We start from the raw sequence: 24,362 nt of genomic DNA, 5'->3' as shown, positions 1-24,362 counted from the left end.
GGATCGCGCAGGCGTCGGCTCAGCCTCTCGGCCGCTGCGGTCGTGAACTCGGCGCCCCGCCCTCTGCAGCCCTACTTGCGCCTCATGCGTTTGGACAAGCCTATTGGTGAGTGCGCGCACGCACGGGGTGGGTGGGTGCGGATGCGGGAGTACCGGAGAAGAAGCCGGAAAGCTGCGGCCTCGCAGCCGGGCGCCTGGTCCCCGGGGACACCCGGAGGGGCGATCTCCGAAGTGGATCTTGGGCTTTCACACCCCCCTGAACTCTGAGTGCTCGGGGCGGGCAAAAAGCTTACTTGTGTAAACAGTGAATCGAGCGCAAGCTCCGTTCTTGTGACCCTTTATTTGCACAGATTTACAATATCGAAACACTTCCGCATTCATTGTTTGATCCTTCCTGTATTCTGTAAGGCTCCCAAAGCAGAAAACTAAAACTGTAATGACTGAAGGAAGCAGAGCCGGACCAGGAGAACCTAGCTTTGTTGCTGAGCTCAAGCTTTGCCCTGCACCTCCAGTAACACAAAAGATTTAATTCAGTTGAATGCAGCAAGTACAGACAGCACTTATCCACCGCCTATCAGCTAACTATTGCCTCCGAAGATTTCCGTGACCTTCCTATTTAACACCTGCCACCTTACTCTTTATACCTGGACCCTCCATTTTTCTTCACAGCACTCACCGCTAACTAACCTGATGCATTTATTGGTTGGTTGAGTCTCCAGTACAATCTAAGCTCCGCAAAAATGGGTTACTTCTATCTAGTGCCTCCTACGTAGCTTGCAGTTGTATCAAACGAATTCCTACCATATCACCTAGCCTCAGGTACAGAAAGAGCTATGGAACTCCCCGCTTTCAAGGAACTCCTGGTCTTGGTGGAAAAAGACAAATTATTGGGTGAGCTGGGAAAGTAGGAGATCAAATGTTAGTTGTACAGATGGCCAGGTGCTGCAGGAAAAGGAGTAATTACTGTGGATCTCCATTGTTAGAAAGTGTCCAGAGCAAATTGTATCTCAAAGGACAGGTAGATTTTGCAGAGGAGATAAGAGATCTTCATGGTTGAGGGAAATGTCTTCACAAAGACTCAAGGGTGGAGATTTGGAACCTCAAGAATATGAGCTGATCTGGAATGGCAGTGGGTATAGAAATTACTGGGAGGCGAGGCTGGATAAGAGCTGAACCAAAGAAGGAAGGACAGTGGGAACGGAAGGGTAGAGTTTAAACTCCAGGTAATCTAGATGATAGCATTTGCCATCACAATGCATGGAAATACATTCAGATGCCTAGATACATTCACTCCACCTCTGCCTAGCCAAGACCCAAATGTAGGTCTTGCTTGTGGTATTCTAGGTTTATGCACTACTTACTTGGGATCAGAGCACTATGAATTATAACGATTAGCTATTAAACTATAAAAGCAAATTAAATAATAGGGACAGTCCTGCCATCACGACCCCTTGCATTTGGGGACCAGATACAAGGCATAAAAGACCTCTTCATTTCTCATCTATAAAATGAGGATACTGATAATACTGACTTTATAAGGTTGTCATGAGAATTATTTTATATATATGTGTGTCGAGTCCTTAGAACAATGACTGACATAATTAAAGTGCTCAAGAAATGTTCGGCTTTAGCAATGTAGAAATGGGAATTGGAGAAGGCTGGGTTAATAATTATGTATGTTATGAAGATACCAGCTTGCATGCTTTAGTTCTAAATACAGTGATAATTGTAGGGTTTTTTAGACAATTTACTAATAGACTGTGTTGCAGTTCATTCAACTGACATTTTTTTGAACCCCTATTATATGCCAGGAACAATAAATTGACAGTAGAATTTATAAGTTTGATGTTTCTTTATTTAAATTATTATTTTGTGGGGTAAGTTTTATGTTCATTGTTTTACTTTGTTATAGTTGGTTTGTTTTTATAAACCACAGTGGATTTCATTATTTCTGAGAATGGATTGCTGCTTCTTTCAAATGTGTCACAAACTATAGTATTTCAGGAAGTTTCAGCAGGTGGCACTCTTTACACTAAATTGGTGGTGTAATTTTTGTCTTACTGCCTTTATGGGTAATTATGTTGTCTTGACGATAATATGTAATTCAGTAAAATTCTTAGAATCAGTTTACACAGGCTTTTTGGTCTGCCTGTCACCTCTCAGAACTTGCTCATTTTATTTCATCTCCCAGGGACTTTTTTCTTTTTCTACAATAGACCTTTCTTTTTGTTTGCGTCCTTGTCACCTCTGTATCCTTCTTCATGGAAGAGGGAATAGTGACAGTGTAACAGGGAAGAAAGGAAAGAGCTGTTGCTGAGAATCAGGAACACAAAGGAGCAAAAAGAACTTAAGTTTTGGTAGAGATCTAGGTATACTGAGGGATATGGCATTGACCTTAGACAGACTGGAGCCAGACCTAAGTCTCCCAGCCCAAGTTTACATTTCAGCTCTGCCACTTTTTGCCTTTGTGACCTTGGGTAAATTAGCTTCTCTGGGCTTCAATTTTTATATTTGTTAAGTGGGTATAATAAAAATAGTGACTATCTCATAGGTTTGTCGTGAGCATCAAGTGTTTCATGACAGCACATAGTAACAGCTGTATATTTGCTATTACTCTTTTTATATTCATCATCACTAGTATTGTTTTCTCCTAACAACTCGGAGAGGTAGATAGTCTTTCCCCTCATTTGTACATGAGGAAGACTGAACCTTAAAGTTTAGGATACTTTAGTGTCCAGCGTCACTCCATTTATCAGTGGCAGACATCAAACCGAGTGTCTGACCTTCCCCTGTATTATAGGAAGCCCCCTCATCCATGGGGGTGCCCTACGGGTGCCTATAAGGTAAGTGCCTGTAGTACCTATAATATAGACTGATGGCGAAGGAAGTCTCGTTCCAGACACAAAATGCTGTAGGTGATTACACATTCTTTCCCTCCAGAATTCTTCTTAAATAGACTCATTCTAATTGCACTGGGAAAATAATATCTTTCAAGTGGTGTTCTTTTGTTTCAGAGTAACCCTGCCCCTCCGAGCTATACGGGTAGGTCCAGGAAAAAGGAAGTAGTTAAACCCGTTGTTTTCCGTAACCTCTCTGTGCCTTTGTTTCCTCATCTGTAAAATAGGAACAGTAGTAGAGTTTACTCTGTAAGGGTGTGGTTGAGGATTAGATGAGTTGGTGTGAATAAAAGGATTTAAAACAGTAGCTAACATTTCATGAACCTTCAGTAAATGTGAGCTGTTGTTGCCCTTATTTTATAAGGGACACGCCAAATAAGAGTCTGTCCCAGAGAGCCTGAACCTGAATTTGAGTCTGGACTGGCCCTTTCTTGTTTTCAGCCTCTCCTTACCTTTTCTTCTGTGTCCTCCCTAATCCCCCCCGCCCCCCGTGACTTGGGTGGCACTGTTTTATGCCTTTATAGGACCCTGTTTAATTGTGTTTCTTCCTTTTCATTTATAAGCTGCATGAAGGCAGAAAGCCTCTCTCTCTTAGTCACTTATATTCTCAGCTCCTGTACGTGTTTTATAAATATCTGTATATAAATAAAGCTTAAACTTATGAAGCGTAAATATGATTACAGGCACTTTGTCATTTGGCCATTTTTGTATAGGATCTCACCTTTATTTAGCCACATCCCCTTTTTCTCTTACGTGACTAAACTGGGAAGGGAAGCTCAGGATTTATCTTAACAGGCACCGTATCCAAACATTTGTTGAAAGACTTTCTTTTGAAAGTAGAATATCAGAGTGCACACATGAAGTCTCCTATCTGTACAATCTACTTAGTTTTAGCTTAATTTCATCTAGCTTATGGGCTACGTACCAAGAACTAATCCCATTTGTGCATGTAGGTGCAGAATATTTTAAAAAACAGTAGGTTAATGACCTCCCTCCCTCAGACCTATTTTATTTTATTATATTAACAACAGGGAAGAAAGCTTCACTAACTTTTTTTAGCAAGTAATGCATGCATATGATACAAAATTCAGAAAGGGCAACTGAGCCTTCCCGCCCCGTGTTCCAGTTTCTAATGTATCCCCCAGCGTGGTCTATGAACATACTGACATTCAAATGTATGTATTTGGTGAATGGGAGTGAGCGCCCACATGTTTACGTTTTGGTTGTCCTCCGTATGGGCTGGCCCGCCTGGTAACCTCATGAGAGATGCATATCAGACCCTTCGGGGTGTATTGTCAAACTTTGGGGTTTGCCGATCTGACATGTGAAAAATGTTATCTCAGTGGAATTTTGATGTGTATTTCTCAAAGCTGATCTTTCATATAAAGAAGAGTCATTTGTAGCTCTTTTTCTGTGAACTTTATCTTTCTTGTCTGTTTTTCCATTGGACTATTGATCTCTTTCCAGTTTCTAGGAACCCTGCACATTGGGCCGAAGATTCCTTTGTGATACGAGCCGGAAATCTATTTCCCTGGTTTTGTCATGTGTTTTTTGACTTTGCGTTCTTTACTTCTTTGGGATTGTAGTGTTTAAACTAATGAGGACAGATAACTAACTTGAATGTGTACTTTTTTGTCTTTTTATCTTTGCTTAGGAACCTGGCTGCTGTACCTGCCATGTACTTGGAGCATTGGTTTAGCAGCTGATCCAGGTTGTTTTCCAGATTGGTACATGTTCTCCCTCTTTGGCACCGGAGCCGTTCTGATGCGCGGAGCAGGCTGTACTATTAATGACATGTGGGACCGGGACTATGATAAAAAGGTAGTTTCTTCCTGGAAAGGAATAGGGAGGCTCCTCTCAATTTTGCAGAGTAACATGGCGGCATCACTTTTGAAAGCCACAGAAAGCAAAGGTTTTTTTAGTGTACTTCAGTGTACCAGCCTAACAAGTGCCATTTTTCAGTTGAATGGCAGGTGTTGCAAAGTGCAGTGTACTTCCTTCCTTGATGCAACTGGCCATGCAGGGTGTGTACTTCATTTTTACAAAATGAATTACAGTTTAGAAGGCCAAGGTAAGGATGTGAGGAGCAAAGTGAAAAGTACATCCTGAACCTTTGGGTATCCAAAAGAACCATCATTATTTCCTTTAAGATATATATTAGAGTCATGGGCACCTGGGTGGCTCAGTAGGTTAAGCTTCCGACTTTGGCTCAGGTCATGAGCTCCCAGTTCGTGGGTTGGAGCCCTGCTTCGGGCTCTGTGCTGACAGCTCAGAGCCTGGAGCCTACTTCAGATTCTGTGTTTCCCTCTCTGCCCCTCCTTCACTCATTCTCTCTCTCCCCGTGCCTCTCTCCTCTCCTCCCTGCCCCCACTCAAAACTAAATAAACATTTAAAAAAAAAGTTACTCGAGGCAACTGGGTGGCTCAGTTAGTTAAGCGGTCTGACTCGATTTTGGCTCAGGTCATGATCTCACCCACTTCAGGCTCTGCACTGACAATGTGGAGCCTGCTTGGGATTCTCTCTCCCTCTCTCTCTGCCCCNTGACAGCTCAGAGCCTGGAGCCTGCTTCAGATTCTGTGTCTCCCTCTCTCTCTCTGCCCCTCCCCTGCTCACGCTCTGTCTCTCTCTCTTACTCTCTCTAGAAAACAAACATTTAAAAATAATTATATATATTAGAGTTACAACTATTCTTCTGTAAATCAAATATTTATTAATTTATTTATGTTTTAATATAATGTATTGTCAAATTGGCCAACATACAGTGTGTAAAGTGTGCTCTTGGTTTTTGGGGTAGATTCTCATGGTTTATTGCTTCCATACAACACCCAGTGCTCATACCAACAAGTGGTCTCCTTAATGCCCATCACCCACTTTCCCGTCTCCCTCGTCTTCATCAACCCTCAGTTCGTTCTCTGTATTTAAGAGTCTCCTATGGTTTGCCTCCCTCCCTCTCTGTTTGTAACTATTTTTCCCCCTTCACTTCCCCCGTAGTCTTCTGTTAAGTTTCTCAAGATCTACATATGAGTGAAAACATATGATATCTGTCTTTCTCTGACTGACTTATTTCACTTAGCACAATACCCTCCAGGTCCATCCATGTTGTTGCAAATGGCAGGATCAAGTCTTAAACAAGCCAAGGAAGCCCCTGTTAGCATTTGCTATTATTATTTCTTTACAAAAATGTAATTTTATTTTTTTCTTGTTAGAAAAATGATATATGTTTAATCTGAAAAACTCAGACAGTACAGAAATAGGAAGTGTAGAAAGTGCAAGTGTTCCTTATCTCCTCTCCCCAACCCCCCAGAGAAACTTCATGTAACAGTTTGATGCATTATAGTCATCTGGATTATTTTCTGTGCATGTTCCAATGAGTGTGTATAATTATTTCTTTCTTCCTCAACAGACCATTATTTTCTCAAGGGAAGATTCCATCTTGTTTGCCTTTTACCCTAGCAGTTGTGACATAACAAATACAAGGTCATTCATTAAATGTTTGAGTAAATAATCAAATAAACTTTCAGTTTAGAAGAAAGCCATGGCGGAGGCACCTGGGTCATTCAATCAGTTAAGCATCCTAGTCTTGACTTCAGCTCAGGTCATGATCTCTCAAGTCGTGAGATTGAGCCCCTCCTCTGGCTCTGCACTGACAGCTCAGAGCCTGCTTGGGATCCTCTCTCCCTCTCTCTCTGCCCTTCCCATGCACATGCGTATGCTGTCTCTCTCAAATAAGTCAACATTAAAAAAATAATAAAGCCATACTGAATTATATGAAGTGAATGCTTTTCTGTGCGTTTATATAAAGTGAATAATCATCTCAAGTTTGCCTTCCATACTGGTCTGATTTTCCTTCAGCAAGGCACACCTGTGATGATTTTTAGTTTATAAGAACAGTATCACAATGTATTTTTTAATTAAAAGAAAAAACTGTTTTGAATACTTGCTGTGTTTGAGACACAGTGACAGGTTTTAGGATTGCGTGGCTGAAAGACAGTGTTCCTGACCTCCCAATTTCATGGTTTCACTATCGTGAGAGTGGTATCTACCAGGGAGCTTACTGAAGACCACCTGCCTCAGCCTAAGGAGCAGAGAGAACTTTCCGGGGGTTGACCCTTGAACTGTGTCAGAATAAGGTGGCAAAAAGGGTGGGCTGGAGGGCGACGGTCCCTCTGCGCAGAGGGAATGGTAGATACAAAGGCGTGGCTGTGAGATGAAGTGTAAAGCTTAACAACAGCACTGTGGTTTGTGTGTGGCTGTGAGATAGGATAGTGGCAAGTGGCAGGAACTTTCTGGTAAACACATCTCTGGTAAACACAATTAGGTCCCGCTGACCTAATTGGGATAGGTTAGTCCATGCCAGGAGATGCATACTGTGTTGATTTGGGGTTCATACATCTTGGTCAGTTTTTCCTTCTGCATAACCATAGGATTGTGGCTTCTGGTATGGATCCTTTTAAAATAGTTTTTGAACATGTTAAGAGCAGCTAATATCAGAGTCCTGGCTGTAATCTTTTATTGCAGTGTAAAGTTTTGCAAATGTGAGTTATTCTCAGGGGAAACGGGATAAAGGATATATGGAATCTCTATATTTTTAAAATGTAGAGATTTGGGAGGGTGTTTTGTTTGTTTTTTAGAGAGAGAGAGAGCAGGGGAGGGACAGAGAGAGGGAGAGATAGAATCTCAAGCAGGCTCCGTGTCCAGTGCAGAGCCCGATGTGGGGCCGGGTCTCATGACCAGAGATCATGACCTGAGCCAAAATCAAGAGTCAGATGCTTAACCAGCTGAGTTATATAGGCGCCCCAAAATGCAGAGGTGTTTTTAAAACCTTTATATAAATCTACAGTTACCTCGAAAGAAAAAGGTTAATTACACAAATATTCAAACAACTTTTAGTTAACAAAATATAACCATTTTAGTTTCCTTTTAAATGATTTTTCCCCCTTAGATAAAAGGTTATTGATTAGGTATATCTCCTGCATGACATTTTTTCTCTGATTAAAAGAGCCCAGAAGCTATTTAACTTTAAAAAAAAATTTTAATGTGTATTTTTGAGAGAGAGGTGGCACAAGCAGGGCAAGGCAGAGAGAGAGGGAGACACAGAATCTGAAGCAGGCTCCAGGCTCCGAGCTGTCAGCACAGAGCCCGACACAGGGCTAGAACTCCCGATCCATGACATCATGACCTGCACCAAAGTTGGATGTTTAACCAACTGAGCCACCCAGGTCCCAGCCGCCCCAAGTCCAGATTCTCTATAGACATATAACAAAGCTCTTAAATGAGTGTTTTATAACTATTGAAGAGATTTTGCTAACATGACTTAAAATGTTATCTGCATCTCTCTTTTGTAATCCAATTTCCTTTCTAAATTGTTGTTCAATTTATTTAAACTGGAGGGGAAAAAAAACAGTTCACCCATTTCTCCCATCCACCCCAACAACCTGTTCTCTTTTTCTATGAGCTTGAGTTTTTATCTTGTTTGTTTTAGATTCCACATGTAAGAGAGATCATATAGCATTTGTCTTTCTCTGTGACTAATTTCACTGAACATAAAGAGCTTGAGATGCAAAATGGCAAGATTTTTTAATGGCTGAATAGTATTCCATTTTGTGTATATGTGTGTGTGTACCACGATTTTTTTTATTCGTTCATCCATCAATGGGCACTTAGATTGTTTCCATTTATTGACTATTGTGAATAATGCTGCAGTGAACATGGGGGTGCATGTATCTTTTTGAATTAATGTATTTGTTTTCCTTGGATAAATACCCAGAAGTGGAATTCTGGATGGCAGGATAGTTCTATTTTTAATTTTTTGAGGAACCTCTATATTGTTTCCCACAGGGGCTGTGTCAGTACATCCTCCGCCTCCCAACAGTGCACGGGAGTTTTCTTTTCTCCACCTCCTCGTCGATACATGTCATTTCTGTCTCTTTGTCGCTCAGCCACTCTAACAGGTGTGAGGTGATATCTCATTGTGGTTTTATTTGCATTTCCCTGCTGATTAATGATGTTGAGCATCCTTTCATGTGCCTGTTGGCTGTCTATATGTCTTCTTTGGAAAAATGTCTATCTAGATCTTCTGCCCATTTTTTATTTGGATTTTTTGAGGGGTTTTTTTTGTGTGTTTTTTGTTTGTTTGTTTTTTACTGTTGAGTTACATGAGTTCTATATATATTTGAATGTTAACCCCTTATCAGGTACATGATTTTGAAACATTTTCCCCCATTCAGTAGGTCGATTTTCATTTTGCTGGTGGTTTCCTTTGCTGTGAAGAAGCTTTTTAAGTTTGATGTAATCCCAATTGTTTATTTTTGCTTTTGTCACTTTTGCTTTTGGTCTCAGATCCAAAAAAATCATTGCCGAGACCTGTGTCAAGGGGCTTATTGCTATATTTTCTTCTAGGAGTTTTATGGTTTCAGGTCTTGCATGCAAGTCTTTAAACCATTTTGATTTAATTTTGTGTGTGCTGGAAGATAAGAGTCTAGATTTCTTCTTTTTGCATGTCGCTGTCCAGTTTTCCCAGCACCACTTATCGAAGAGACTGTTCTTTCCTCACTGTATAGGGAATATACAGTCTTGGCTCCTTTGTCATAAATCACTTGACCATATATGTTTGGGTTTATTTCTGGCTCTCTCTTCCATTTCACTGATCTGTTTATATGCCAAAATCATACTGTTTTAATTACTGTAGGGGCGCCTGGGTGGCTCAGTCGGTTAGGTGTCTGACTTCGGCTCAGGTCATGATCTCACAGTTCATGTGTTCGAGCCCCGCATCAGGCTCTGTGCTGAACGTTTTCTCAGAGCCTGGAGCCTGCTTCGGATTCTGTGCCTCCTTCTCTCTCTGCCCCTCCTCCCCTCACACTATGTCTCACTCTGTCTCTCAAAAATAAATCAATGTAGGGGCACCTGGGTGGCTCAGTCAGTAAGCCTCCGACTTGGGCTCAGGTCATGATCTCACGGTTCGTGAGTTCAAGCCCCGCGTTGGGCTCTGTGCTGACAGCCAGCTCAGAGCCTGGAGCCTGCTTCGGATTCTGTGCCTCCTTCTCTCTCTGCCCCTCCTCCCCTCACACTATGTCTCACTCTGTCTCTCAAAAATAAATAAATGTAAAAATTTTTTAAAAATAATTACTGTAGCTTTGTAGTATAGCTTGTTTAAGAAGTGTGATGCCTCCAGCTTTGTTCTTCTTTCTCAAAATTCCTTTGGCTATTTGGGGGTATTTTGTGGTTCCATACAAATTTTAGGATTGTTCTATTTCTGTGAAAAATGCCATTGGAATTTTGGTAGGGATTGCATGAATGTGTAGATTGTTTTGGGTGGTAAGAACATTTTAACAATGTGAATTCTTCTATTGCATGAGCATGGGACATCTTTCCATTTATTTGTGTCTTCTTTCATTTCTTTCATTAATGGCTAGTGGTTTTCAATATACAGTTCTCTCACCTCCTTGGATAAATCTGTCTCTAGGTATTTTATTTTTTATTGCAAGTGTAAATGAGATTCTTTTCTTAATTTCTCTTTCAGATAGTTCATTATTAGCCTAAAGAAACACAACAGAGTTTTGCATGTTTAAGAATGAGTTAAAAAGCCTGGACACGTTGTCATGCTTATCTCAGTTTCTTAAAGGCTGTACATCAGTAAAGCTGTTTGTGGCTCAGGGTGTGCTTATCTTAGTCCATTAGGTAATAAGTAAATTAAATGATAAGTTGAATTGTTACTCGGGTATATGGGTTAATGTGTGTAGTTGACGTATATAATCTGCCAACCACGTGATAAACACTAGGTCCATAAACATTGAAATAATCTCAATGCACAGCATTAATGATTTAGTTTTATAAGCTGTGAGCAATCTGATTTCATAAAAACCACATAGAATACATTCTGATCATCATATTATATCATTTTTAGTCTTTTGATGGAGTGCTTGTTTATTTTCAGCTTTCAAATTTAGCTACGTGTTGACCACTGCTGAAGGGACAGTGTAAACTGAGTTTAGTTGTGTGGTCAGTGAGACTGGATAGACTGTGCCACTATCTGCGACCTTGGAAAGGTACCAAGCTTCTCTACCTCAAGATTCTTAAACAGAAATGGCAAGAACTTGAGAGTGGCTAAAAGTCAGCGTTGCTGTAAGGATTCAGTGGTGTGATGCATACATAGTTGTCAGAACAGTGGCACATTGTGAGCACTCACATCCTAGCCGGAATAATTGTAATATCTACAGGAAATATAAGACATAAATATATTCCCAACTAAGACTCTAGGGACCAAATCAGAGATAAAAGATCCAATTCTGGCACTCTAGCCAAGGTGAGTCATTGTAGCTTTTGACAAACTGTTGTATTGCACAGTGAGGCATGCTATAAATTGGGTCAGCAAATTTTTTTCTGTGAAGGACCAGATAGTAAATGTTTTAGGCTTTGTGGGACATACCATCTTTGTTGTAACTACATGATTCCGTTAGAGCACGAAAGCAGCCACATATGATATGTTAACAAATGGGTATATCTTCATTTCAATAGAATTTTATTTATGGACACTGAAATTTGAATTTCATATTACTTTCATGTATCATAATATATCACTCTTTTTTTTTTTTTTAACTTATTTTCAACTGTCTAAAAAAGTAAAATCCATTCTTTTTACTGATGGGCCATACAAAAATAGGCAGTAGGCTGGATTTGGCCCACAGGCCATAGTTTGCTAACCCTTGATATAAATCACAATCAAAACAAAGATATGTTATGTTAATAGTAGTTAACATTTATTGCATACTTACATGCTTTACACACTGCATTTACTCTGTGAGGTAGGCATTCTTAGTACCTCTTTCTCTTCTTCTCCCTCTCTCTTTCCATTTTTTTTTAGCAGGGAAGTAACCCAAGCACAAGGGAAGTTAAGTAATTTGCCAAAATTCACACAGCCAGTAGGTGGTGGTGGAATGCTGGGCTCTAGGATCTCAGATCTTGAGTTCTTCTAACAATGATGAAAACTTTGGTTATGCTTTTTTTTTTTTTTAATGCTTCAGTGTAGAATAATCATATTTCATGATCTCTAGACAGGAAAAGAATAATATATATTTTTTTACATACTAAAAATAGCTGTCTGTTCATATTCTTACGTTGAGTCCGACCTTTACACTTGGGTACAATTAATATTAGATTATAGACTCATTCTTAAGTAGCCTGGCAAAAGCACTCCCACTTTCAAACCCAGGTGATCTGTCTTTTTTCTGTATTTACATTTGATTTCTAATTGCAGTGCTTCCTGTAATCAGAACATTCACTGCAATTTCCTCTTTTCTGAGAATTATCATTATTATTGTCTCTCTTTGCTCTGTGGAAATTAGGCATATACTTGCTAATAAGCTGGGTAACTAAATAGCCAGATGAGGGAAGTTGGTTTGTTTTATCTGTTTGGAGATGGAGATGAGAGAAGGAAAGGAAGTGGAATGAGTGGTGGGGATTTTTGGTACTTTTCAAAGCTGTTTTCAACATGAAGTTTTGATTTTGGCAGTGTTTCCAATGTTGATTTCACTCTTTATTCACATTTTTGCCTTAGTGGCTGCCATGAGCCATTCTCTTGATTACATGTTTAAATTCATGATGGAGCCGTGACATGAGGCTCAGGTATCTGTTTTTATGTATTAAGGTTATAAGAACAGCAAATCGTCCAATAGCTGCTGGAGACATCTCAACTTTCCAATCCTTTATTTTCCTCGGGGGACAGCTGACCTTGGCACTAGGTGTTCTTCTGTGTCTGAATTACTACAGGTATAGTAAATGTCTCTTTCAGAATCATGTATAAAATCTCTCTTTTAGAAGTGGAGAAAGTAGGAATAAATAAAATAGAAACATCTTTATCACAGAATTGTTTATTGGTTACCTATTGGATATCTGTAAGTTAGCAAAATTAATAAGTCACCACGTGTTTGTTGTAAAATCAAGAATGTTTTCAGCCGAAGGAATTGAAAGATCAGCATTTAATTTATTCAGAACCACCATTATACTTTCATTGCCTGTTCCCTGGGGGACACACACTTTCATAGCTTTTCCAGATGCATACATGGATGTGTATATATACCCTTATGTGTAATTGTATTTATCCTGACAATATCTCTATAAAGTAGATAGAAGTAATTATACTCATTTTGCAAAAAGATTAACTGGGTCTTTCCTAGAATCATGTTCCTTATCAATGACAAAGGGAAAAAATGGAAGGATTCATTTCTATGTCTCTTCAATAGAGACAGAGTTAAACTTTTGGGCATCAGATGGCTGCTTAGAAAGTACTTAAATGAGGGGAAAAAAGACAAGAGATAGGTGTCACTTTATAGAAACTAGACCTGATCATGTACTTTGCCCTGATAGCATCACATGAAAGTGCTTTTGGAAGGTCTGTCCTGGAGGGCAGTGTTAGGTGAGCTGGTACCTAAGAACCCTTTTATAGGTGCTTTGTGACCTTGTCCTCTTCTGAGGAGCAGCACCCATCGTGCACTTGGGAGGGCTGTGTTGACTCTGATTCTGTTTGGACATCTCCAGTACCCTAAAACAACATTTAGAGAGGCATACAGTGAGTATTAAGTTGGACCTTGGAGCCATCCTTCCTTAGGTTTGAATCCCGGCCCTGCTACTGACTGGCTCCTTGACAGTCAAGAAAGTACCTAATCTCTTTGTGCTTTAGTTTCCTCATATGCAAAAAACAAGTAGAATAAAACTTTCTGCCTCTTAGGTTTGTGGTGAAGATTATAATGAGTTAACATGTGTAAAGCAGTCAGAATAGCACCTAATATATGAAAGCACTATATGTATTATTATTTTGTCTGGTTGTTATGTGATACTTGAAATGTCTACTAATCATCTTTTATCTTAATCAAGGTCCAGGAAAATAATTTTATGTAACAAAAAGTATAATTTAAGATCAATCATTTTCCAATTAGGATTATTACTGTTGTCTTATTTAGCGGTTTCTATGAGATGGTGGCATTAATCTTTAATGTTTTTTCTTGATTTCAGTATAGCCTTGGGAGCAGCATCCCTAGTTCTTGTCATCACCTACCCGCTAATGAAAAGAATTACATACTGGCCTCAGTTAGCCTTGGGTGAGCTTGAAATAACTACAAGTATTTCCTTGGATACCTTCAAACTTCTGTGTGTGTGTGTGTGTGTGTGTGAGTGTGTGTGCGCGTGTGTGTGTATTGTGTGATGTGGCAGTGATAAAATGTCAGGTCAGTCACGAAATTTTCTAAACCAAGAATAGATTTTCATATTTTAAGGGAGGGCAATTAGCCATTTTTATTGGCTAAGAAACCTTACATATTTATTAAGATTATATCATCATTATTATCTCCTGAAATGCTTTTTTTAAAAAATATAGGTATGTCATGAATTAAATTAACAGATCTGACCATACCCTTCTCTTTAGGTGACCGGCCTAGATGCCCTGAGGATGTGGGGGGTTGGGGTAGAAAGCACAGTCAGGCGGGAAGGGTTAGCATGTGGCAGCTTCGACAGCCCCTCTCTGTGAAGCCTTCCTTAGCCCTCCCGGAGAAGGTTAGCCAGGCTCGCCTCTGGCTCCCACAACACTCCAGTGTGGCACTTACTCATTTCACCAGCAGTAGCTGAACAAGAAGATGCTGGGGGCTACCTCTGTCTCCCCAGTTATAAATTATACATGCCTAACAGAGAAAGCTTTCTTTGCATGTGCATGGCCCAGCATCTACACAGCACTTGGCACGTCACAGGTATTCAATAAATATTTGGTGGTAGAGCAAACAAAAGACAGGTAGGTAAATCAAAATCTATTGCAAAAATACCTACTACTAGAATAAACTAGAATATTCCTAAAAGTATTCTAGCTGTTTGAACTATTTTCTTTAGTGAATAAAAGAGAGGGGATTTTCTGAGAAAAGACTTATACTGAGTACGAGGCACCTGGGGACTTGAACGTAGAGATGTCGAGCAGACGGTTCCAGATCTAGTCTGAAGTGTAGAACTGATCAGAGAGCACATAGAGATTTGGGAGTTGTCCTCATGTCAGTGTTTACAGTCCTCAGGGAGGGTGGGCTTACGGAATGAGGAAGTGTTCCCGTTTGTACTCTTGTTTCTGTACCTTATGGGGGAAGCAGAGTGATAAAGGACAGAACACAGGGGTTTGACTCAGGTCGGTCTGGTTGAAACCCCAGCTTCTACTATTCATTGACTGCCAGGTACCGTGCTCGGTAGGGTAAATGTTCTCGTGAAACCTCCTCTTCGGGTGATACTATTTTTTCTATTACCCGTGTGTTATTTGAATTGTCAGTTAACTTCTCTGAGCCTGTTTAACTTTTTTGTGCAGAGTCGCTAGTCACCACCACAGGGAGCTGAGAGAATTTCAGGAAGAGACATAGTACACAAACAGTGTACAGAGCCTAGTGCGTAGACGCACTTAATACGTGCCAGTGCCCCCTCCTCCCTTTGGGAGTCTGAAGTGTATTTAGACTTGCCCTCTTTCTCTGTCTCACCAATTGTAGGGTTGACCTTTAATTGGGGAGCGTTACTTGGATGGTCTGCTATCAAGGGCTCCTGTGATCCATCAATTTGTCTGCCTCTTTACTTTTCTGGAGTTATGTGGACGCTGATTTATGATACTATCTACGCTCACCAGGTAAAAAAATACCTTTTTTCTTAACTTTGGTTTATTATTGCCGTTTAAGAACGTTATGAACCATATTAAAGGGAAAGTGTCTTTTCTGAAAAGAAAATCATTCACACTTCTTTGGCACCAATGAAACATTTTTGCTTCATATATATGTATGTTTCCCAAAGAGATCGACTCTTTTATTTACAAGCATTTAAATTGTGTATACTGTATTGCCAGGCTCAGTTTTAAGAAACCTTACAAATAGTAATTTAATCCTCATAATGACCTGGGAGGGAAGGTGCTTTTATTATCCTCATTTTATAAATGAGGAAACATGTGGAGAAGCACCGTGTCTGTCACGTAGTGGGTGGCAGTGCTGAGATTCAGACCCAGACAGTCCCTACAGTGTGTGCTTTTAACTGCCACGTTCTCCTCTCTTCCGTGGAGGCCTCTGCCAGGCAAATCTTTTTTCTAGTAGTGTGGGTAGTAAACACTTTCCCATATTTGTACCTGTTTTTTTGTCATTACCACTTTCAGGCTGCATAATAATAGTCCATTGATTTAATATGCCATAAATCTTTTTAAGTGAACAATTTGTCTAGTCTGGCCATTTAAGTTGTGAGTTTTTGCAATTATAATAATGTTCTAATCACTAATATCTTTATGAGTTTGGGGGGTAAATTTTGAAGAGTGTGTTACTTAAAATAAGCATTATATATAAATATAACAAAATATATATATAAATATAGCTTTTGAGACAGCCTTTTTCATAAAGTTAATTAAAAAACCTACTTTTGCTTTTCTCAGAATATGTTCTTAATTTTCCTTTTACATTTATGATCTTTGAAAAAGTTTCTTCTCAGGATTTTTCTGAAACACAACTGTATTCTCAATCATTTACTTGAAGAATATGTGCTGGTTTGATGGAATGTTTTTCTAATATTCCAGTCTGGAATTCATCGTGCTTTCTTTCATTAACCTCTCTCTCCCACTGAGTTTGTATTATCATGAAGTTTTCCAGATCTCTCATCAGCCTGATTTCCTGAAGTGAAACTTGACTGACAGTTCAAAAGAGATGCCTGTACTTTTCACAGTAATGTCTGGAACCAAATGAGGATATTTGTACTCCAGTTAGATTCACTTCTTCAGTGAAACACCACACACTCATTGACACTTTTGTACTGTGTGTAATGAAAGACAGTTTGCACCGTGAAGGTGCTTACAGTATGAAGGGAAAAACATACACTAATCCTGCACTCATTGTTCTTTGGATTTGGAGACCCAAAAGATAGCTCTCTGCCTGCAGGTGGGTGCAGAGCTGGCCACACGGCCTCTGACACCACAGGGCCATAATCACAACCATATGTGGCAAAGCTTAGAAATAAAATTGCTGGAGGTCAGGCAGCTAGATGCGAGTGTATCACCAGAATCGGCCTTTACCTAAAGAATTTGATGCGAGAGGTGAGAAATAAACCAAACTAGCAGTGAAATGTGAATGGATGTGGTCAGGAGTGAATGGAGCATTTTTCTACATCTGCGGTTTTAGCAAGATTGAAACTAAAATGTACAAGAAGTTGTTGAGACTTGAGAACTCGGAGGCAAGGAAGAGCTATGTGAACAGGTAGACTTGAGTTTTACTCTAATGTGGTCCGTGCATAGTTAAAAGTCATTAATAGGGTTGGAAGCAATACAGTGACATGTAAATAGAGCTGGACGACGGTTTCAGCAGTGACATTGAACTTGGATTTGGCCTGCACGTTCATTACTGATCAGCCTGTGTTTCTAAGTTAAGGTTGGCTTTCACAACGCATGTCCTTTGAAAGACCGTTTCTTCTGGGGGACAAAAAACAAAGAGCATTTCTTCTGGAATCAGATAGTGGTGATAGTTACACAACCATAATGGTGAATTTCATGGTATGTCAATAAAAGCCAGACAGTTTATTATTACTTTCTGATGTTAGGACAAAAGAGATGATGCTCTGATTGGTCTTAAGTCCACGGCGCTGCGGTTCAATGAAAACACCAAGCGGTGGCTCAGTGGCTTCGGTGTGGCCATGCTGGGGGCGCTGAGCCTGGTGGGAGTGAACAGTGCTCAGACCGTGCCCTACTACGCTGCCCTGGCTGTTGTAGGAGCCCATCTGGCACACCAGGTTTGACCTTTTTCTTCCTTTCCCCTTCATTTTCCCTTGAGTTATAAATTGTAAAAATGATTTATACAGGAAACAACCTCTGTGTTTACCAAGCAAGGTACTTCTTAAACAACTCCTTGGCTTATGTTACCTTGAACCACCCCCTCCCCTGCCTCAACATGTGATGTAAAAAAGCCCACTGTGTTAGTTTAGAGAAATAATCTAAAACTAAATCTAGATGTATTATTTTTCCCTCTGATTTTTCTGGAATTACTTCTGATTGATGTCTGGGAAAATTTCAGCAGTGTCTGAAAGTTGTGGGTTGAGTTGAAGTGCTCTGAAGGCAAACTGATGATGAAGATAACTGTATTTTTAATATGTGGGCAGTAATGATTAGCCAAATAATCATTCACAGGGATGGGTTCCACTGGCATTAGCAACTAAGGCCAGTTAAGACATGAAATGTTCACATGTCAGAGTCCTGCCTACGTAGTGGGGAACTGTCATTTCAAGATGTTCAACCATCATCCACAAGCTTATATTGGGATCTATATTATTGACTTTTGTAAAATGGATGAGCCAAATCTAATTTTAATGAAGTAGATTGCTTGTAAATGGACCTTTTTTTTTTCTTAAAAAATTTTAAATGTTTATTTATTTATTTTGAGAGAGGGGGAGAAAAAGCAGGGTAGGGGAAGAGAGAGGAGAGAGAGAGAGAGAGAGAGAGAATCCCAAACAAGAGAGAATCCCATCCAAGCTCAGAGCTGGATGTGGGGCTCGAACTCACAAACTGAGATCATGACCTGAGCCGAAATTAAGAGTCAGACACTTAACCAACTGAGCCACCCAGGCGCCTCTGGCTGGACTCTATTTTTGTATCAGCATTACTGTTATTTCCTTTGAATGGATTCGAATAGGTGTTAGCCTTTATGTAGATAATCTATTTTATACACATTATTGCAAATTACTTATCAGTGTAAACAAGACTTGCATAGCATAGTATGAAGGAAACCAAAATCTAACATCCACAAAGTCAAACTCATTCTGCACACCTTTTGGTTTTCCTCACATGAAATCCTAAAAGGTAGGAATTGGTGATTCTCCAGAATTCTCTAGATTTCACCATTTTCCTCCTCAGAAGTTCTTAGCATTCCCTTTTGCTCATAACGTAGCATGTGGGGGTTGTCACCATCATTTGATTGTCTGGTCAGGATAATGGATGTTTAGCCATATTTAAGCACCTGGATATTTGTGGACAAAGGCAAAAACTGTGAGGACAATTACAAATACTGTGGGCAATATTTAAACCCATCTTACAATTCTAAATTGCATTTGTGGTCTTCTATCCAGTCCTTGCCACAATATTTGAAGATGGACATAGACTTCTAGTATTTGGAAAAAAGGAAATCATGATGATTTTCAGCCTGAAGCCCATATAACAAAGGATATTTGGGAAAAGGAGGGATGCTAATGGTTAAGCCTAGGAATGAATAAGATGGAGACATGACACTTTTTTGATATATTTGCAGGGTGACTATGGAGAAAAAGGGCTGTATTTTAGAACAGCTGCTAACTGCAGGTCTAGGTTGCCAGACCCCCTTCTCTATGTGGGGGTGGGAAGGAGATTTACACACGCATGGGGGTCCTTTTGGTTCTCATAAATAAAGCGGGGAGGGGTCTCCACCGTCATTTAGTGAGCGAGGGCCAGGTATGTGAAATAGCTTTCAATGCTCTAGACAGCCTTGCCCAATAGAGTTGTCCTTCCCAAATGGGACTTGTTCACCTGCTGAGAACCATTGCTCCTAAGAATAAAGCTAGAACTGGAGGGGAGGAGTTGTAGGAGGCAGATTTTAGATCAGTCAGTGTAAATATTTAGAGCTTTCTAATTAGTTAGAACTAAAAATAGTATGGGTTGCCTCTCAAAGCATTCATGCACCCCTCAAGTGGAAGGTTTGAGGACACAGCTTAGATAATACCCAGTGAGAGATATAGTAGATTTTTCTACACTGGGAAACAGTTTGGGGTACATTAAAGGCTTCCCATTGCTTAAAGTCCTGTAACAAAGTGTAATTTTCCTCTCTGTACTGATGTGTTTATTTGTGACCCCAGGAAGTTTATGTTAAATACTAATGCGGCCTTGTGATCTTCTCTTACAGATTTACACTCTAGACATCAACAGACCCGAGGATTGTTGGGATAAATTTACCTCCAACCGAACTCTAGGACTAATAGTTTTGTTAGGGATTGTCCTCGGGAATCTGTGGAAAGAAAAGAAGACAGATGAAGCAAAGGAAAGTATAGATGGTGGAGTAGAAAATTAGCAAATGAAGTGGATCTAGGAATGTTTAAAACAAATTTTACAAAACACTCTCAGGTCTTGTTACCACATAATTAGATTTGAATAAACAGTCTTGCAATATGTTAAAGAATTGAGAACCAGGAGACAAAGACATAGACCCTATTTGCCTGGATTCAGTGCAAGTATTTACTAGGAAAATCCTTCTCCTGTCTCAGGAACCAGGAACTCTTGAGGATTTGAGTGACCTTGAGTACTTACGTGGATGCATTCTTCTGCTTATAATTCCCGTCTGCAGTTACAGGAGTCGTATGAGTTGGGGCACTTTAAAAGACACCTGATTTGTATCTCATCTAAATGAATGAATGTAGGAAAATGGACTTTACTTTTAGGGAAAAATAAAAGCTGCTGTAGAAAGTTGGGGTTTCTTGTTCCTTGTTATGACCTTTACTCACTGCCAAAGGCTGTAATTTAGGTTTTTATATTTTAGGAGAATTGAAGCAAATTCATATTTTAGGAGAATTAAGTAAATAAAAATTTGTATGTACTATATCCGTATGGACTTCTGTTGTTACCAGTCCTGACATTTATTTCACACTTCTGGTCTCTGTGTATAGCCATGGTGACCAAAATAGGGAAGCAGTCAAGCACCAGGGAGTGTTTTAATTTCTGTTGATTTCTTTTTTTCTCTTACTTGGTCGTGATTTATAGGATAATGATGTATTGTTTAAGTGTCCTGACAGTTTCTTCCCTTGCTATCTTCAGAATGTTCTCAGCACAGCAGCCAGAGTGATTTTCTTAAAACCTATATGAGGTTCTATTATTCTTCTGCTCAGAACCTTCCAGGATTTTCCCAGGTCAAACTTCCCTTATTGGGCTGGTGGACTTCTGCCCCAGGGCCTTTGCATGTATACTTCCCTTTGCCTGGAATGCTGTCCTTCAATTATATCAATCCTTCACAGCAGGTCTTTTCCTAAATGTTACCTTCTCAAAGATGCTTTTCTTAGCCACTGCTTGTAAAATTTCATAACAGATGCCACCTATACTTCAAATTCCCACGCCCTTTATTGTTCTTTTTCTCCTCAGAACTTACCACTATTAACCTAAAATACATTTTACTTGATTTAAGTGGCTCTCATGGACAGTGGGATGTAGGGCAGGCAGTTACTTGTGTATGTGGATCGTGGGCAGCAGTTAACACTCAATTGTATATTGGTGATAATGTGGTGGTGATAGTGTAACTGACACACCAGGCAGGCCCTGATAAGTGAGCACAGGAAAATGTAGTGAACTGTTTATTCAGCAGATATTGAGCCACTGAGAGTGTTTAGACCTAGCAGAAGTAGCAGCCATGATTCTACTCTGCTATAGCAGCAGTGAGTTGAAGGAGAGAATACAAATGTACCCTACTTTTAGGGAAATATGATTAGCTTCTATGATTTGCATCAGGATAGATAAATTTTAAGTCTGTTGATTTCTGGGTTTTGTTGTTCCTTTTTACACAGTTTTTCTAAAAATGCAACAATACAAATACGGACTGTAAACAGATGGAGGGCTGTCTTCAGTAATGAAAGAAATGCGAAATGGAAAAATTGAGCTTAGAAAAGGGTTATGCCTCTTAAAAATATACCAGTTCTCATAGCAAAAAATCTTGCTTTCTGAATGCCTTTTCCCATGCGTGGGCTGTAGAAGAAGTTGGCCAGGATACATGGTGGAGGAGCCTGGCCAATGGGGACCTGTGCTTAGCACAGAGAGGCCTGGTGTGGCGTCCCCTACCTTGTTCCCAGAGGAAGCCTTAAAGCAGAATGCCTTTTGCAGGTAAGAAAAAGCTCTAGCATCTAAATGGGGCAGCAGTCCTGTTGAGGACTGGCTGTGTGATTTGCCAAAGTCTACGTAATCTGTTCTGCACTGGCTACATAATTTGCAGATCGCCCTATATTTTAAAATGCTTAGGATCTTTTTTTTTAAATTTTAATGTTTATTTTTGAGAGAGGGAGAGAGAGCGTGAGTGAGAGAGGGTCAAAGAGAGGGAGACAGCTGGCTCCAGGCTCCGAACTGGAGGCTCCATCAGCACAGAGCCTGACATGGGGCTCAAACCCATGAACCATGAGATCATGACCCGAGCCAAAGTCAGACACAGCTGAGTGAGCCACCCAGGTGCCCCAAAATGCTTAGAATTTTAACCATTAGTGCTGATTTCTGTTAACAGAGGGTAAGTACAACGTATTCTGATTTTATTTTCCTAAGTTGGTTGATGAAAGTTAATGGGCAAATCCTAGAATCGGCAAAACTGCAGTCATTTATGATAAACAGGAACAGGAGAACATAGGTTAAAACTCAGATTGTCTTGCTCTCAAAATGCTGCTTAAACTTAACTGAGTTCTTTTAGCTCCTTTTCATTTCATTTCTTCTTTCTTCTCCCAGGTATAAAAGCTGAAAAAGTAGTATTAATAGGTAAGGAGCAGATTGGGTTGGGGGAGGGGGCGATGAAGTAAATTATTAGCCTCTAAAACCACGGACTTCAAACAATTCAGCGTTAGATAAAGCATAGCTGTCCTCCATCTAGTGATCTAGTGCCAGAGTGTCTATCTCCCACCTGGCCATGGTGATTACTATAACTTCAGATAGTGAAATTACCAGTCTTGTTTTGGGAGATTCATTCAATGGAGAGGGCCCTTGCCCTAATTTTCTACTACAGAATCATTGTGAGATTGTAAACAGAATGGCATGTGAAAGAACTTTGTAAACTGAACAATTTACCTAGTATGAGTTTACGGTGAGGGTGGACTGGGATGGGAGCTATAGAAAATCTGGCTACAATTTGCAGCTACGTGGATGGAACTAGAGGGTATCATGCTAAGCGAAGTTACTCAGAAAAGGACAAATATCATATGACTTCACTCATATGAGGACTTTAAGATACAAAACAGATGAACGTAAGGGAAGGGAAGCAAAAATAATATAAAAACAGGGAGGGGGACAAAACATAAGAGACTTAAATATGGAGAACACACAGAGGGTTGCTGGAGGGGGTTGTGGGAGGGGGGGTGGGCTAAATGGGTAAGGGGCTTTAAGGAATCTACTCCTGAAATCATTGTTGCACCATGTGCTAACTAACTTGAATGTAAATTATTAAAAATAAATAAAGAAAATCTGGCTACAAAGTCAGAAAATAACACGTCACAAGTGCCAGCTCTCCTCTTCCTGGACTTTGCGAGATGGCTTTGTGCCTCTTCCACAGGTTACACCCTACCGTTTGCCTCAAATCAACAGACACTCGCCCTTGGGCTAGTCTCTTAACTACCCACAGGCCACGCTCATCTGCCCAGCTCTGCCGTTGCCGCCGTCCTGACAGCTGGTCCCCGGCGAGGGCTTGGCCTTTGGAGGAGGCAGGCCCGTGCGTGAATCCTCCCTGTATATTTGCCCTCTGGAGACCGCAGGCAAGTGATGAACTGCCCTCGGCCGCCATATTCTCATCTGCCCAAACTGGGCTGTTGTACAGCGTGAAACAGTTGGCATAGATGTTAAAGCCTGTTAAGGACTGAATTGTATTACCCCAGATTCATTTATTGAAGTCCTATCCCCCAGTAACTCAGGACGTAACCATGTTTGGTGATGAGGTCTATAAAGAGGTTATTAGGTTAAAATGAGGCATTAGAGTGGCCCTAATCCATTGCGACTGGTGTCCTTAAAAGAGGAAGTCTGGACACATTGACACCTGCACACAGAGATGACTGTGGGAAGGCACAGAGAGAAGATGACCACTTACCAAGCCCAGGAGAGAGGCTCAGAAGAAAGCAACCTTGCCTAGACCTTGATCTCAGACTTCTGGTGTCCAGAATTGAGAAAATAAATTTCTCTTTTTTAAGCCAGTCAGTCTGTGGTGTTTTGCTATGGCAGCCCTAGCAAACAATGCTAATCCTAGCACGGAAAAGACACTCTTCAAATTCAGTTCACCTGAAAGCTCTTCCTTTTCCACCCAATCCCACCTGCTGGTCCTAAAGCACACGTTTTAGCCCTTAGAGTAATCACAACAGTTGTGGGCTGAATAAAATCCTCCGATGATGTCCATGTCCTAATCTGCAGAACTAGCTTATATGTTACCTTCTATACTATATAGTATATGTAGTATATACTGTTACCTTCTATACTAACTATATATATGTAGTATATACATGTATATATGTAGTATATATGTAGTATATACTTTGCAGATGCGATTAAGAAGAATCTTGAGATTCTTGGTTATCTAGGTGGGCGCACTGTAATCACAAGGCAACAAGGTCAAAGCCAGTAGCAGGAGGTGGAACAATGAAGTAGGAAGTTACAGTGAAGTGAGGGTGAGTCATGAGCCAAGGAATGCAGATGGCTTTTAGAAGCTGAAGGAGACAAGGATGCAGATTTTCCCTTCAGAGACTCTAGGGACC

The 24,362-nt window shown here is 40.3% G+C and overlaps 1 protein-coding gene across 1 annotated transcript; it reads left to right on the top strand.

Annotated features, from left to right (window-relative positions):
• The first annotated feature begins 6 nt into the window (after positions 1-6).
• Positions 7-20,487, top strand: COQ2 (coenzyme Q2, polyprenyltransferase). Its single transcript, XM_077774749.1, has 7 exons — positions 7-106; positions 4,552-4,718; positions 12,541-12,662; positions 13,905-13,990; positions 15,401-15,534; positions 17,472-17,660; positions 19,796-20,487. Exons 1-7 carry the CDS (start codon positions 85-87, stop codon positions 19,958-19,960), a joined length of 885 nt encoding a protein of 294 aa, XP_077630875.1. The 5' UTR covers positions 7-84; the 3' UTR covers positions 19,961-20,487.
• Positions 20,488-24,362: the final 3,875 nt, after the last annotated feature.

The sequence above is a fragment of the Crocuta crocuta genome, unplaced genomic scaffold (genome assembly GCF_008692635.1).
Source record: "Crocuta crocuta isolate KB4526 unplaced genomic scaffold, BGI_CrCroc_1.0 scaffold237, whole genome shotgun sequence".
Lineage (NCBI taxonomy): Eukaryota > Metazoa > Chordata > Mammalia > Carnivora > Hyaenidae > Crocuta > Crocuta crocuta.
Note: the sequence above shows the minus strand (reverse complement) of the source record. Positions and strands in the feature narration are given on the sequence as shown.

What these genes read in the sequence shown, in the direction of transcription:
- COQ2 (XM_077774749.1), top strand. Translation starts at nt 85, where the DNA reads ATGCGTTTGGACAAGCCTATTG. An exon ending in ATACTATCTACGCTCACCAG is followed by an intron (nt 15,535 to 17,471) that starts GTAAAAAAATAC and finishes TTCTGATGTTAG; the next exon opens with GACAAAAGAGATGATGCTCT. An exon ending in GAGCCCATCTGGCACACCAG is followed by an intron (nt 17,661 to 19,795) that starts GTTTGACCTTTT and finishes CTTCTCTTACAG; the next exon opens with ATTTACACTCTAGACATCAA.